Source organism: Temnothorax longispinosus, chromosome 3, assembly GCF_030848805.1.
Source record: "Temnothorax longispinosus isolate EJ_2023e chromosome 3, Tlon_JGU_v1, whole genome shotgun sequence".
Lineage (NCBI taxonomy): Eukaryota > Metazoa > Arthropoda > Insecta > Hymenoptera > Formicidae > Temnothorax > Temnothorax longispinosus.
Window position 1 is genome coordinate 9,999,603 of NC_092360.1, and position 16,213 is coordinate 10,015,815.

A 16,213-nucleotide genomic window follows, 5' to 3' on the forward strand; every position below is an offset into this window, starting at 1 on the left:
AAAAGTTCACTCAAATTAAAAGTGTTTCAGAAACAGATAAAACTAATTATATCTTAATATAAATTTGGCGTGATTAAAAAAATGTATTAATTCGATTGTAACCAATTTAAAAGACAAATCTTCCGTTTATTCAGGTACCTTAAATTTATACAAAAGCACATATCTTTTACATTTAAATTTGCATGGATATGTGAGGAGATGTGGAGAGGAAAATTTCTCGCTTAAAATGACAATAACTACAATTATTTATAAAAATGCTCTTTATGCTTATATATTTACATGTAGATCCTTTTTCTCAACAATGTCAAATAGTATTAATATATTATTGTAATGGTAAATTCGCTATAAGTCCAAGATGGTCGCATGCTTTTTTTTAATTTAACGGGTATTACATGCTTCTCTTTGTTCCTCGAAACGAGAACGGAGGCTACTCGAGTTACATAATAACGCCAAAGAGAATTCTATTAATGTTAGCGGCTACTCGTATAATGCTCGTTCTTTTTTTTTTATTTTGTAATAATTGTCATTTAAATGTGACGAAATGCTACGGCATATTGTACGCGTACTAGGAAAGAAGTTTTCTGCTTTAGCGGTAACAGCTTTTTTTTTACGTTTTGTCTTACAAATCTTTCATCGTCCATCTTAACTTTTCAAGCATCGCGGCTTAATAGCGATTGTAATGCATGGAATACAATGGCACGTTGCTCGATAATATCTCACAATAAAGTTCACAAAAAATCTTTTTTATCTTGACCAATCTGTATCTGAGAAACTCGACGGAAAGTATAATTTTACGAGAAGGTACAACAATAATATTTCCGGAAATTTATACACTAACTGGAAGTTAAACAGAAAATGTCACAGATATTAGTGGCGAAATTATAATATGGCATATTAAACGGATTAAGATTGAAATTTTTGAACAATCAATTGGAATTCAAAATGAACGTTCTGAAAGTACATTAAACGAGCAGAGAGAGGAGCGCTCTGTTCTGCATTTTTTCGTGCCGTTCCAAGACGATAAATTAATTATTGTAAATAGTTATAAACTTGTACGCTAAAAATCATTGAACGAGATGAAGTTTTAGAGAAGTATAGGCAAGAAACGATTACGATTAACCTGGTTCCCTTCTCTCTGATAACTATATATATAGTCATTATTATTCGGCGATTTAACTAATTGCTGCATAGTTCGTTATAACTTGCATATATAATTGTCTTCCGACGGTCATAGCGATACTTTGCGATACTGACGATGAGCCGGGGAAAGCCGTCAACGAGATACGCGGGCAGCGACCGCTTGCAAGATAAATGCGTTACGTATGTGATAAAGTTCATAATTACGCAAAACGAGACGTCTCGTGTCGCGTTTGATCAGAGATCGATACACCGTGCGAAGTCGGTGCCAGCCCGATTGCGCGCGGCCAGAATATACATCTCTTTATTAATCAATTATAAATGTTAATTAATCAATTCTCATCTCCCTCTCTCTCTTTTTAATCTTTCCATTTTACTAACTATCGCAATTTTTCATGATTAAGCATAATATTCTTCCGTTTTTTTTTCTTTCTTTGACTCTGAAACATGTCACGCATACAAAAATGCCGCTCGACGGCCCTTCGAGAATAACGCATATGTATGTATATACGATCATATTTATATGTATTATGCGCGATTTTTTTTTTATAACGTAACAGCTACCGAAGAATCACGGATATGTACACAATTAGGGATATGCCCGGCCGCTGCGTTAAGCTCATTTTAGACGATAATTCGCGTCAGATTTTGGAATAGAATTCTCTTTATAACTTTATATGTCGTGTATTTTAACGTTTAATTTATATTTTGTATGCGTATGTATATTCTGATTCTCCAAAAGTGTATCTTGTATTACGCGGGGCGTCAGACTATAAATAGAATTCTATCCTGAATTCTGACGTGAATTGTAGATCGTTAAAGTGAGCTCCAGCATCCATTCATTCGGCCTTTCGCTCGATATCTTCGAGGTTAATCTTCCGTTCGGTTTCTATCATTCTGCCCATCTCTCGTTCTTTGCGCTTCTTCCTTTCTCCTACTTTCTTCGTGCGGTCCGCGCTCTCGACCGACGAAGAAAGCAAGGAGCCTTCAATACTGGTACCGTTTACATTTAGGATCGGCTCCTGGGAGCTCGCTCGGTAGTGTCCTTAATCAGAGTGGTCCCAAAAATATTAAGAAGTAATCGTTTCGCGTGTGCGCGCCGCTTTTAATACAGATAGCATCTTTTAAATGCGCCTACCGAGTTTTTTTGAAGTCAGCCTCGAAGAAAGGGGATGACGGACGAAGGATTGATATATCGTCATGTATGTACGCCGTCGAACATGTTAGTGAAACAACATCGCGTTCTATGCATCGATAAGCTTTTACTTCTTGCTTTATCTTACGCGGGGAAAAAAATAAAATATTTTATTTATTATTTTAGAATAAATTTATCCGAAGCTAAATAATAAATAATGATAATAAATGATAATAGGTAATAAAATAAAAGATATTTTATGCGTGTTGATGACAGCTATTAACGAAATGATTAAACTAAGTAATATGGAATAAATAGCGTATTGGTATCGCGTTTATCTTATCTGCGATTTTTCGAATTTAATGAAATAGAGATAACCTTGCATATAATCTAATGACTTACATAATAATTCATAACAAAACATCGAGGTTTGCGCGGGTCGTTTTAGTATCGAACTAAAGTCAAAATCACATAACGGAGTGAATTCGTGATCGTCATTTTATTTTACTGGGAGGATTCTTTAAAATCGTGATTTTACGAGGAACAAATGTTGTCCGCCGACGGCGTCCGTGCTTTCGGAGGCGAATTTGGCAAATTGCATGCAGCTCGTTGCGACATTCGGTGGCGGCACAACAACGAATGGTTACAACCGTTGCAATCGTGATGCAACGTTTGATACAGACACTGCCCTTTTACAATCGATGATTCTCTTGATACGGGGGTTTAGTCGGAGGTCCAAGGAGCGTCGAATATTAATTATAGTAATTAATTAACGTTATTAGTAGCCATTGTTCGTTACTGCTATGTACATAATGTTCCTTGAGGATGCTGCTACACTGTTGGAAAATTTGTGTTAAATATAACATAAATCGCATGTCCCAAACGGTCCACTCAAATTTTTGTGTTAATTTAACACAATATGGATGTGTTAGTAACACCGATACTATGTTAAAATATTTCAACAGAAAAGAAATGTAATTCTGATCGTAATTTGAGGTTAATTATGTGTACAATTAACATAAGTTTTATGTTAAAGTTAAGATTGTAAGATAAAATCAACATTCTTTTTCTGTAAATTTTAACACATTTAATAAATACGTTTAAATTGTGTTACTTTAACATATTCTTTAAATTATTTTAATAATTCTACATTTTAAATTTGTTAAATTCAATTAACATAGCAGGCATATGTTAAATCTGCACATGTATGTGTTGATTATTTTACACAAAAATTTTAACAAGAACCTTTTTTAACAAACCTACAAAAATTTTCCAACAGTGTACATACATATTAGATAAATACTGTTGCGGTGTACCGAAATGTACTTTGATCTCTCGCTTCTATCATTTAGTATACGTTACACGCGGTGATGAGAGTATGTTTGGGTGATGCGCTTGCCAAGAGTTGTTGCGCGATTTCACGATTTATTAGTCTTCCGTTGTTAACATTTGAGATATTTTAATGTATCGCAGCTACTCACGTGTGTAAGAAGATCGGAAAGTAGGAAAAAGAAGAGAGATATAGATAAATTTCCGTAATGCAGGAAGAAAATAAGAAATTACAACGGAAAAGAGAAATTGTGATATGTTGATTGAAAGGTACTTCCATAAATGCAAAAACATTGTAGGCAATGAAAAATCTATTTGAAGAAAAAGACGTATGATCACCTTACCGCTTGCAATATTGTCAAATGCGTTGGTAGATATAGCGATCGTAAATTAGATGTTGGCCAGCACGTATCTGCAAAAGTGCTTTAAAACGATTGCGATCTAACGATATTATAAGTACAGTTGGTTTAGATCTTGTTTCTCTTTAGTGATCTACAAATTGGACCAATCAGATTTTTCTTTTTCTTTTCACGGCTAGCAAATAGGACAATTGCTTTCGAACTGTGCTGATCTATGCCTCTCTTCGTCGACAGAAATTACTCTATTGAATGTATAATGTGTAATATTTTTTATTTTATTCTCTTTTTACTCACTCGGGGATATGTGTACGAATGTAATTGGGCTGTGTGTGTTTGTTTCTCATTTCTTGTCTCGTTTGTCTGCCTCGCCCGTTTGGTCTCTGCGGATATGTGATTACGTATTTTCGAAGAGATGGAGGATAAGGAAGGAAGTGGTATCGAAAAATATACAGAGTCTCCAGTGAGGTCGCGAAGCACGATATGGGGAAGGATATGACTATAGCGTATAATACATCTCATATATATATTTTTTATAGCATTAAAAAATCTCGGCGTTTCCGTGTCGTACAATTGTACTGATTCACTTTAAAGAGTCAGTCTGCGGGGCCGTCTCGAAAAAATATAAAATATCTAGAGCGATTCGGACGTGGAAGACGGGGCAAGGCTATCTCGCGACCTCACTGTTTTGCGACGTCAGATTCCGTATTGTTGCTCATTAGTCAATTAATTAACATTATTAGCGAAATTATTTTCCCATAAAATTAGGCTGCCGGCCCTCGAGTGTACGACGAAGCTCGTCGACGCGCGAATGCCTTGTCACGTGAAAAAATAATTAAATTAGAGCGATAGCACGTTCGGACGCGGTTTTTTTTCCACTCCATCGACACTCCTTGGTCTCGTATTTATAATCTACGTATACATACGCTCGCTAAAACAGTCAGGAGAGAGGGACGGTAATCGAGAATGCAACACCGATCTACCCTCTAGCGTTAACAATATATAGTAAATACCATCTTTAAGTAGCAACTCCCAATATACATTACGATGATCTCTCTCATTGGATTCTATACTCAGATTCCTTATCACATGGTCGACTAGACGCAGAAAGAAATTATTAACATTAATAGAGTGAACAAACGAAGTGCGATAACAGCGATATATAACTTTATTACAGAGTTCGCGCGCGAAAGCGTATCGATGGAAAAACCTCAGGTACGACGTAAATGATAAAGATGATGCTTACGAATGACGAGAAGTCACATGAAGCTGCGGAATTTCTTTTGGAGATGCGGTATGTCGATTAGACAGAGGCGATATCCGATATATTTCAAACGGAAACACATTCAAATAGGGAAGCACTTCCGATCTAAACGTTATGAATGTGTCGCGGATCTAGAATCACTTAGAATCGTCGTTTGGCAAAATGTTTAGAGATCGCCCGGTGTGATCTCCCTCCTTCCTTCGTTGTACAAAAATAATAAAATCAGGCGCGACCCGTGGCATTTAATTCTTTGTATTTTCGACGCGCCAGCGCGTCTCCGTCGAACGCGATAGTTACGGATCGTATCGATCCGCGTCTGATACGAATTTACTGCCACGTAACGAAATTCAGTATGATGCTTGGCTTTTGTGCGAACTTAAGGGGACTCAAGAATCGTCGCTTTGCCACTTAATGATTGTACTACGTCGTTACTTCAGATATGCTATTATACTCTTTAAAACTCTTGAAAAATCTTTGTAAATGGCGGCGTAATAATCTCCATCTCGCGGTATCGTCCGATTTTGTTTTGGGAAAATTCAATTCGCCGAAGGTGCTTTCTGCAGCGATGGCGATTTCGTTCATTCGATATTTCGCTCAAATATCACGGAGATAATCGCGTACGTGATCGAGTTTAAGAATGTCGCGTTGTTTTTCAGACATTTATGTTTTTCAAAAAATCATTCTGTTTTTTTTTTTCCTAAAGGGATTGATTCTTCCTTTTTTCCTATTGCAGAGATATTTTTTCTCGCGTAACGTCACCGCATGATCAATGATAAAAACACGCTGTCTGATATTTCTTTCCATCTTCTGCCTGATATTTCTTTAGTATCGCAATGGGATATTTAATTATTCTGATCGTACCGTGCGTTTTATCATCCGACTTAAAGACTTACAGATTTTAACTTCTTCGGGCGTACGCTTGTATTATGTAAATTTTCAACAAAGTGAAATTTTTCGATCTTCTCAAGCTCTTCTTTCAATTTGAGATCACATCTCGACAGGATCGTCGACATGGGAAACGCTTCGCAAGATCAGAACTAAATTCTGATCACGGTAATTGAACTACGAACTTACAGATGACTTTTCCGAGTGGCGAAGATCGATGATATCGACGTCGCCCTTGACTGCCACTATGACTTCCAGCTCATTAATTTTCTGAACGAGACCTTCTTCAGATGAATAGCGGCATTGAATAGATCGGATTCTTCCCCGTCAGAGTGAACCTCTCGTCTACGAGACATTAGCCGATAGCCTCTCATGCCTCTAGAAGTGGGGTCTGACAGTGCTTCCGAAACAGGCACCTTTCTTTGCTGGATCCTGGCAGGGATACGGATCTGCCCACAGAAAATCCAGTCGATCGAGGGTCGCGGGCAACAAGTTCCGTCTCGGAATCGCTTGTTCTCTTTCTCTGAGGATAAACCTGCCGAGAGTCTTCCACAAAGCCTGCGTGGTGTAAACGTTCTCGTCGTCGCTCAATACTCTCAGTTGACGATTTCCGCTTCCAACCGCGCCCGTGCCGCCCCATTCCAGCTCCTCGACCAGAACGAACTTAGCCGGGTTCTCCATTCTTCTGGCCTTTATCAGAGCATGCGCCAGCACGTCCTGCGCCGAGCTGCTTATCGGCACGCGTAGAATCGCATAAGGGATCTCCGGTGAGACGTTATAGATGCAGACCAGAAAGGTGTCCGCCTCGTCCCATGTGTGGGTGGATTGGTCCCTCGTGTTGGAGTCGTTGAGCTTCGAGTGGCCGGCCGTGCTCCTGATAGAGGCGAGCCACGCTCTACTGCTCGGATCGTCGCCTACTCGCTTCAGCAGGAAACGACCGTCCCCTTTCCACTGGTCCTGTGCCTGAAGAGGATGTTCCATAGGGTCCAGCACGCGTTGAGTCGGTAACTCTTCTCTGTCCTTTTTCTCCCATCCACGAGACACTTCCTCCACCAAGATGTACTCATCTACGTGTTCCGGCGATATCTGGGCCTTTTGCAACGCCTGTAGCATCACTTCTTGCGTAGTACTCTCCTGGGTGACCTTTAGGATGGTACCCGGCCCCTCCGGGATCACGTGGACCATTAAGAAGAACATTCGTCTTTTCAAGGTGACTCCACCCAAAGATCCGGGATCGACGGTGCTCAGTTTCTCGGGCTCTTTGCTTGACGAGAGACGCTTAGACGACTCCTTATGATCGCGGCAGCAGGTGTTGTAGTCCAAGCTTTCCTCCTCCAAGCGAGAATAAATAAAGAGCGTGGAAAGGGCTAGCGGCCTGTTCTTGCAGGATCGTAATCGTACGTGTCGGTAGCCGGGCCGTAGACACTTGAGCGGTATTACGCGTTGCGCGATCACGTGATGAGAGCTTGCCTCGATAACGCCGAAACGCAGGAAGGCGAGATCCTTGAACATCACTTGGAAGCAAAACTTCTCGTTCCAGATGGGATTCAACGCATTGTTCTGGATCACCTTCGTTTTGTGCTTCGCGCAGTCGATCGGTATACCGACCAACTCGACCTCGACGTATGTGCTGGCGACGAAGTTCGTAACCGAGACGTATTGTCCTGAGGTTATTGTGAGACTTAAATGCGCAGAATGCAGCCCATCGAACTCCTTCTCCCAAGGGTTGAATCGCCTGTCAAAACATTTACGATTGTTTAAGAAGATTTTTCGAGATAACGTACGATCGTTCAGAAATAATTTAACTATCTCTTTTCAAAATATGAAAACATTTTCTTATAGCAAAGATAAACTTTATAATATAACATATAGATCAAAAGAGATCATTTCGCAACTATTGCTTATGATTTACAAATTAATCGATTTTTTAATGAACGTATACTACATAAATAATTATATTATTATTGCCGCATTTTAGAAAATTTGTAAGAAATAACAGAGTATAAATTCACCTGTACATCATATGTCCCTTGTCCCACATTACCGAGGGTTTCCTAACGTATCCGCACTGACCATTTTGCTCGAACATGGCTGAGTTCAGATTTAATCCCGCGTCATCGGTCTGATAGTTTAACGCAACCATTTGGATTCCGAAAGCCCAAAATATTACAGGATTGAAATTTGTGGAATCAATACGCATCCCTGCGGGATATGTTCGAATGAGTTGAGTCTCTGCATGGGAGAGCACGTGTGTCGCCTGTTTTCTACAGATCTTTTTCGCCGAGCTCTCATTCAGAGACGAACATTGGAAGCAGGCCGGCATTCCACGAGTGGATCTAATAACATACAAGCAAAAAAATAGATACCATCTTTTTTATTTGCAAAGCCAATATATTCGTCGATCAATGCCGATTGTGAAATATAATAAGGTTTGCCGAAATAAGGTTTTAAAAAGGAAAATGCAAAAAAAAAACAAAGGCACGAGAATAAGATTAAGACAATCATAAGTTAGAATAAATAAAGAAAACACTTAATGAGAAAATGACCTAAATATTATCGATGTTGCTACCGCCGCTCGCGATCGAGGCTGACGTCGAGAGCGATTGCGGCGATCCTGACGAGGAAGCTATGCTGCTGGGCCCTATACCGGCGATGCTGTGCCTCTGAACTGGTCCCGTATGCGATTGATGACGTATTTTTCCCGGCACGACTGGCATGGTATTTAGTCCGCGGAATTTAATTGCTTGGAGATAAATCACCAAGTCCGACAGCTCCTTGGCTATTTGGCTGCTCTGCTTTTGCGTCTTGTCGTCCACTCCTGGGTCTGATTTTAAACGACCATGCGGCACTTGTCCGCCACCCAGATATTTCTCGTAGCTCGAAATGGAGTTATCTGTAAATTGCAATCGCCGAGCGATTCGTTTCGTAAGTGTTTAACCAAGTGCAATTACTATGCTTCTTGCAAGCAAGTGGAAAAAAAGGGTTTGAATTTATCATTACATTAAACTCGAAGATTTATCGTTAGGATACGATGACAATATGGCACGCTGTATATTTAGGTTTAACTTGAGCTTAGGAAAAATTGAGAGAACATCAGAAGATCATTGACATCAGAAGATCATTAATAGCGAATTCCGATATCTTTCTTGGAAGTATAGATCTGGTTGGTATAGTGGACTTTTTCCAAGCATACTTCAGTATTGATAATGTATTATTTTTACCATCGATGTTGTCATCCTCATCATCGTCCTCTTCGTCGTCTTCATCCTCGCTAAAGTATTCGACTACGGACGTGCTGCTTACGTCGGTCCGCATTTGTTTCATAGAGGATGCGCGATCCGACATAAGCATCTTCCCACGGTGACTGGGGAGGGGCGTGTGTGATAAAGGACCGGCAGGATCAATCACTAGCTTCTTATTTTTTATCAAGATTCGGTAACGAAGCTGCGAAGGCGAAGGCAGTTGAGGATCATCACTGAAGTCGGACTCGAAGAGAAATTTCGTCACCAATTTCTCGCCAAAAACAGACTGAAACCGTGTATTTCTGCTCGTAACTTGGCTTAGGCGCAATGACAATCAATAAGAAAATAATTTATTGGATAATTAATCGGCTACCTGAAATATTTGAGCCATGCGAGCTTGCTGACTTGGCGAACAGTGATTCTCGATGGAAAGAATCACAGGATAGGGAGAACTGACAAAGGCGCTTCGATCGATCGCTTCCACGACCGAGCGAAATGGTATTTTCGTAGTGAAAGTGTGACCGTGATAAATCAGCGGGGATCCATCGTCACCGTCCCAACAATCGAGCTCTACGCAGCGACACCCGGTTAAGAGCACCTGCGCAGATTTTGATTGTTATCGGTCAATAAGTTTTATTCGCGCTAATTACTTTATTTTATTCCAATGGAAATTCGTATTACACGTTTCACGCAAAGCAAAAGAATGTATTTTTTTAACTGATACTTTTTTTCATAACTTTGGATACATATGAAGAGAATTTTTTATTCATTTATCTTAAATCTCACAGGAATAATGCATGAGACTATTAAATAATAGCGCGTAGTTCAAAATTCGTTACAATGGAAAGAACTTGTGACAATGCCATAGTAAAAATATTTCATGTTCCAGTTCCATGAAGTTCATTTATTACGCGAATTTATTTTTGAAAGTCGCAACGTACCTGTGAATATAGTTGCACGGAGGACTCTCCTTTGAGTTGATGCCCGGTTAAATACGTATTGTGAGAGCTGGCAATGTAATATTGCGACAGAGGCTGCTGCATCTCGGTTTCGGACGGTGTCGCATACTCGTTCGGGAAGGCATAATTGTCCTTGTCCATCATATACCGCGCAAAACCCTCGAAAGACAAACACCACTGTGTGCGAAGTGCCGGGTCCGGTTCGTGCCTCTGAAATGAGAGTAAATCCGGACCCGTTTGATTGTGTTACGTCGCATTGTACATTGGTATGAGCGCGCGTATATAACAATGCCACCGGCGGTCGCATGAGCGTGAGGAGAAGTTGGATCTTCTATTGCCAGATAAGACAAATTGAAATCATGATTTCGGTACAACGGGATGAAAGGAAGGATCGTTTATCGTCTCAACAAAGCAGTTTATTCGCGAGATTGCACGCAAACTGTCGCAAACACATTATTGCGTATGGCAATCAGCCAAATAGCAAAATATTAGGGGATATTAATTTCCTGTATATCCGTAAAAAAAATTTGTCGGAGAGAAATAAAACCGTCGGGCAAACATTCTTCGCCACGCAGGAATCTCTGACCCCGTAAATAAATATTTACCTTGATCAGTGCTTTGATTTCATCGTCGCTCAAGTTTTCTTGTTGTCGAGACTCCAGAAATTTCGTGAGTGTCGCCAGGGTGATTACTTGGGATTTCGACGTATCCACGCCCGAGCAATTATTGATTATGCTTGCCGCCGCGATGACATCAAAGACCTGTTTCTTTTCCAGATTGCTACCCGTCTTGTATTCGTGACAGTCAATAGAGTTGTTTCTCGTCAGCAAGCCTGGCACATTAAATGTTGATTTCTTATTTTAATTTTTAAAAAAGCAATCACAAATCATAGATGGGAACCGATGTAATGTGACTTTTACTTTCGATAAATATGGACAAACGTATGTTATTAGGTGGGTTATAATAAAACTCATAGTGTTCTGAATCTAATTTACTCAAAATTATTATTTAATGAATTAACTCATATATCTATATTTGAGATCTACTATCGCATTTTCACGATTAAATACAAAGATCTCGTGCATCTATATCAAATTATATAAATTTATACAGAAAATTTAATAATTATGTCAGTTCCATTCCTATCGACTTACCAATTCTTTGTGGAGTGGCGTCACTGGTCTGCCTGAGCACGCCGGGCGAATATTAAAGTCCCTTAACGACCCGTCACTCTGGCTACGACACGTTATCGCTAATTGCCCGAAGAGTTCACGCAAATCCTTCCTGGCTCGTAAGCTGAACGATCGGAAAAGCGCGACGAATTCCACGAAGTTCAATTGCTTCTCGTATATTTCGAAGTAGTGCGCGCTTGCACCTGCCAAGGGGCCTCCAAGCCTCCGGATATACCACCGGATCCGTTCTTGTCTTTTTCCTTGGTGACACATAACAAACTACGCATGCGTTATTGCGAGGTATAAGAAAATTTGTCGAACACAATACAAGTAATAGAGAGATTTTTCATGTCATATTTTACAGAAATTTCGAAATTTTGTTTTTACATTTTTCTTATTTTATATAGGTATATATTTTTAAGGTTTTAAATCTTAAAAATGTGTTTCTAAAATATTATGATTATTAACATCTACAAAGACAAAGTTGCGATCATTTGATCAAGAAGTCCGAAAAAATATCGTTTATTGTGCTTAAAAATTAAAAAAAATAAAAAGCACTTTAATTTGCTTTTTTTTATATTGTCTCTTAAGTATATTGTCAAAAAAGATTCTTTTTACATTATATCTTTGATATTATTAGTTCTATATTAATAAAAAAAATTCTAAAATATTCTTTACGCATGATAAATATAAAAAGCTTTAGAAACTTTTCGGTTAAGAAAAAAGAAAGTTTTAGGTTGCTCAGTTTTAGACGAGAAAACCTTAAATCCATAATCCAGATTTATGTTTCACGTAATATTCGACATGGAACTGTAAGATTTTCTATCCCGATCTATATAATTCTCGGCCTATATAAATCTTTTGCTCGAAATCGAATAGATAAAGAGAATTTGATGTCAAGTGGACTCAAGTGTGTGAGAGAATAATGTACCTTTGAAAAGCGGAATAAGGCAAGTTGGAGAGACGATCGCCGGAACCGGGTGGTGGGCTACGTGGCGGGATTCGTTCTCGGTTTGCTCTCGGTGACGCTGGTAGAATCCTCGTTAAAGACTCTCTGCTTCCCGTGATGTGACGACGAGGTGTAGCGCACAGGCCTCCATCCGAGGTCGAGGTGTCGTGCTGTTTTACACTCAGTTCCTACGTTAAACCGAAAGAGTGTTCAATTCGGTGAACGTGGTTATATTTACGAAATAACGTACGATCTTTGCAGTGATTCACAATCTGATCTATGTTTGTTATAAAAGATGCGAGATGAGTTTATGCGCACCTTGGTCAAACCGTGAATGTTGCTAATCGATTTGGTTTTTTTTCCTTTAGCATTTCGTCTACGTATAGTGCCGCTGCTCGTTGGAGACAGCGTTCCGACGCTGTCTATCGAGGCCCAGTCGCGACCGCCGAAAATGCGAATAGCATCGGCCGTCGTCGGCTGATCTATGCCCTCCATCGGCTGTTCCAAGTAAGAAAAGTATAGCTGGAGATATTTTTCTTTCAACCAGCGTGATCTACGATCTGTTAGCTGCTGTTGTCTTTTGAGGCCTCGCAATATCCAGCACAATCCCATGTACCATATTCTGAAAGCGGAGCAACGTGCGAATTACATAACTTTTATGTAGTTCGACAATACGCAATTTAGCAACAAATCATAAATTATTAGAGGAAATTGTTACAGCAAAATATGTAGGAAATGTGTGTTATTAATATATACTATTGCTCAATAATATATTATAAACAGATCATTGATACACTATTAATAAACCTAATTTTCTAGGGAGGGGATATATTAATGACATAGTAATTAATTTCACACGCGGCGAATTCAAAATTTACAGCACAAAAAGTTTACAGCACAAATAACACATAGTAGATATAAAATAAATTGGAAAAAAATATCCGCGAAATAATCTTGAACGTATAAACCTGATAAGATAATTTTTCTTCCGAAAAAACATATTCTTAATACCGCATATAAAGCGAAGATATATTTTTATTTTCAAATCAGATTGCACGTGACATAGAATGCGATAAATTTTGAATCATCTTCTTTTTCATTCTCTGGATTATCGGTGAGGGACATTCAAAAACTAATCGCAAAGAGAACAATTCATTACGTACTTGCTAAGAGCGGGAGGGCAAAGTAGGAAGATCAGTCGATTGTCCGGAAGATTGGAGCCATACATGAGGCCGATGCAGCAGTCGGAGCCAGGTAGGCCGAATCTCTTGCAGATGCTCCTGAGATCAGCCTCTCGATCGCGGTCGCAACAGCCGATCATTATCTCCTTCACCGATCCCAGGTCGAGGTATCCCTCTTCCAAAGTGACAGAAGCGCAGTCAGCCTGCTGCTGCGTGTACCTGCCGACTAGGCCCGCTGGTATCGCGTCCTCCGGGTTCGCGGTCAGCGAAAAGTCTGTGAGAGCGGCACCGCCAACTTGTGCCGTTTTTAAGGGACTCCAAGGTGGCTTTTCCCATACGAAGGTGCCGCAAGCGCGATCGACGCGCGCGAACACCAACGCCGTCCTTGAAGCACCACCCTCACAGTCCCAATGGACCAATGTCGTGCCATGATGCAGCACCTGAAACGTGTGGATTTGAGAAATGAGTGTGTTTCTTAGAATGATAGAGAATCGAGGATGTTTGATGTTTCTTAGAATGATAAAAAAACTTTTTTCGATTTTCCATCAGCTTTGTACAAGTAAAATTAGAAAATCGAAGTGTCTTGAAAAGGTGGTCAGAAAATTTCTCTTTAGATGAAAATGAAGGTATACCGAAGCCCGGAAATTTTGCTTTGATCTTACCGAAATTTTCTTTTTAATTTTATATGTATTTGATCTTTCGCACCTACTTAACAGTATTTGATCGCTATGGGATTTTTTACGCATTTTTGGCAATGATTTCTTAATCTTTCTCGATCATTATATTATTATCATTACTAATGACTAAATAGTAAATAAGTAAACACGCGTCATGTTAAGTTTCTGTTAAAAAATTCTAAAGAAAAAACTTTTATTTCTATTACATTTTCGTGCAGAAAGATTTCAATTTAATATCTAGTATTTATAATCGACATTTTGTAATTTAATATATACATAAAAGCTTTTGCATTGCATACGGTATGCATTTCGCTATTGAAGTAATATCATATGTATAAATGCAAAAGAAATATATATAAACGTAACAAAAATTTACATATGTAGGTAACGAATTCGATTTCGCTCGAAATATCGTTGTGGCAGTTTTTAATGCAGTGAGATCTGGATGGTCGGTTTACCGGATTACCGCGATAATATAATTGTTGAAAAAAGGAAACGGAGTAAGCGTCTGTGCTGTAAATATAAATATATTAATTTCACTGCGCATGCAAGGCACTCGCTACTACGAGGTCATCCTCGCAACTGCGCCGCACGAAGTACTAATACGCTTCCACAAAGTACTAGATGCCGTGAGTGCATTTATAACGCTGATGGGACTCGTAATGCACTTATAACGACGTTTATGCGGTCTTGTCTAAGCGCGATGTACAAGTGGACATTTATTGCACGTATGCGCGAATTCGTGAATTTAGCTAGAGTTATTTATCGATGACGCAGGCAGTTGCTCGAATTCACAATTTCCCGTCACGCGTAATGTGCAGTAATCGTTCTAAAGAACGATGAAGAAGAAATATATGTTCGTTAATATTGAAATATCGAGTATTGAAATACTGACGAGAGAGTCCGATGTTCTATATATAGAATATATCTCACGTGTAATTGTCTCATTTTCGCATTGTCGCGAATAGAGAGATTGAGAGTGATTAATTTTGTGCAAATGTACGAAGTAGAGACCAAATTTCAATTCACTTTCAATTAGTTTCGATTATTCGCTGGTACTATGTATTGGCGAGCAAACGAAAAGCAGGAATTTAATTAATTTAATTAATTTACGAGATGTTAGTATGATTTCCACTCCATTTTTATTTTCATATCCACATTTGAATTATTTTTGAAGCTTCTCGTTTGCATGGTCCGCGACGTGGTTTTCTATTAAAAACTTCCACCAGCATTTTAACGTCAGAGAGCTATAGTTTCCCGATGGTTTGTCGAAGAAGTGCTAATTCCACTATATTTCTAGGCTTGACATTTGTCGTTTAATTTTTACGACGCCGACGCTTTTAATTAATGAGACTACTCTGTGAATGTCTCGAAGTATTTAGCCAAGTACATGGAACAACTTAAAGCCGAATTTTTATTAACAGAAATTGAAGGCATTTTGAATTACATAACGAATTACATAAATCTTACTTTTTAATTACTCTTAAGTGAATATTTTTAATACTATTACATTGATTTATTCTGAGAGATAATTAGAAAAGAAATGTTTAATATTCTATAAATGGTAAGAGTTATCACAAAGATCGAATTTTCGTTAAATAAAGATGAACATCGATTTATTAAAAATTTATAAAGTTCTTGGATAAAACTAGCAATATTTCATTAATATTATTACGCTTGTATTATAGACTAATATAGACGATGGGCAGGCTATAACGCGCGCGTTATATTTGACTATACTATGTTTGCGTTCTCTGGACATTTATTGGTGCTAAATCAATTATCTTTATGAGAAACCGTCATTCGCAGAGGGATTGAACTGGAAGAAGTTGTGTAACTTCTCCCCCGAAATTCTTCCGACATACCTATATTTCTCACTCGACGTACAATCAATGGATCGCGTGTTATGTATCCTCCAAGAACGTTC

General features: G+C 38.9%; 1 protein-coding gene across 1 annotated transcript in view; it reads right to left on the reverse strand.

Moving 5' to 3' along the window:
- Positions 1-242: 242 nt before the first annotated feature.
- The window catches only part of LOC139809266 (1-phosphatidylinositol 4,5-bisphosphate phosphodiesterase epsilon-1-like), a 33,421-nt gene continuing 17,450 nt past the window's right edge, over positions 243-16,213 (reverse strand). Inside the window, 15 exon segments of the mRNA XM_071772021.1 lie at positions 243-6,527; positions 6,530-6,574; positions 6,577-7,841; positions 8,119-8,446; positions 8,655-8,999; positions 9,328-9,634; positions 9,722-9,946; positions 10,290-10,517; positions 10,913-11,139; positions 11,462-11,503; positions 11,506-11,661; positions 11,664-11,758; positions 12,411-12,616; positions 12,747-13,050; positions 13,592-14,049. Coding sequence (XP_071628122.1) covers positions 6,352-6,527; positions 6,530-6,574; positions 6,577-7,841; positions 8,119-8,446; positions 8,655-8,999; positions 9,328-9,634; positions 9,722-9,946; positions 10,290-10,517; positions 10,913-11,139; positions 11,462-11,503; positions 11,506-11,661; positions 11,664-11,758; positions 12,411-12,616; positions 12,747-13,050; positions 13,592-14,049 — 4,407 coding nt within the window. The 3' untranslated portion in view covers positions 243-6,351.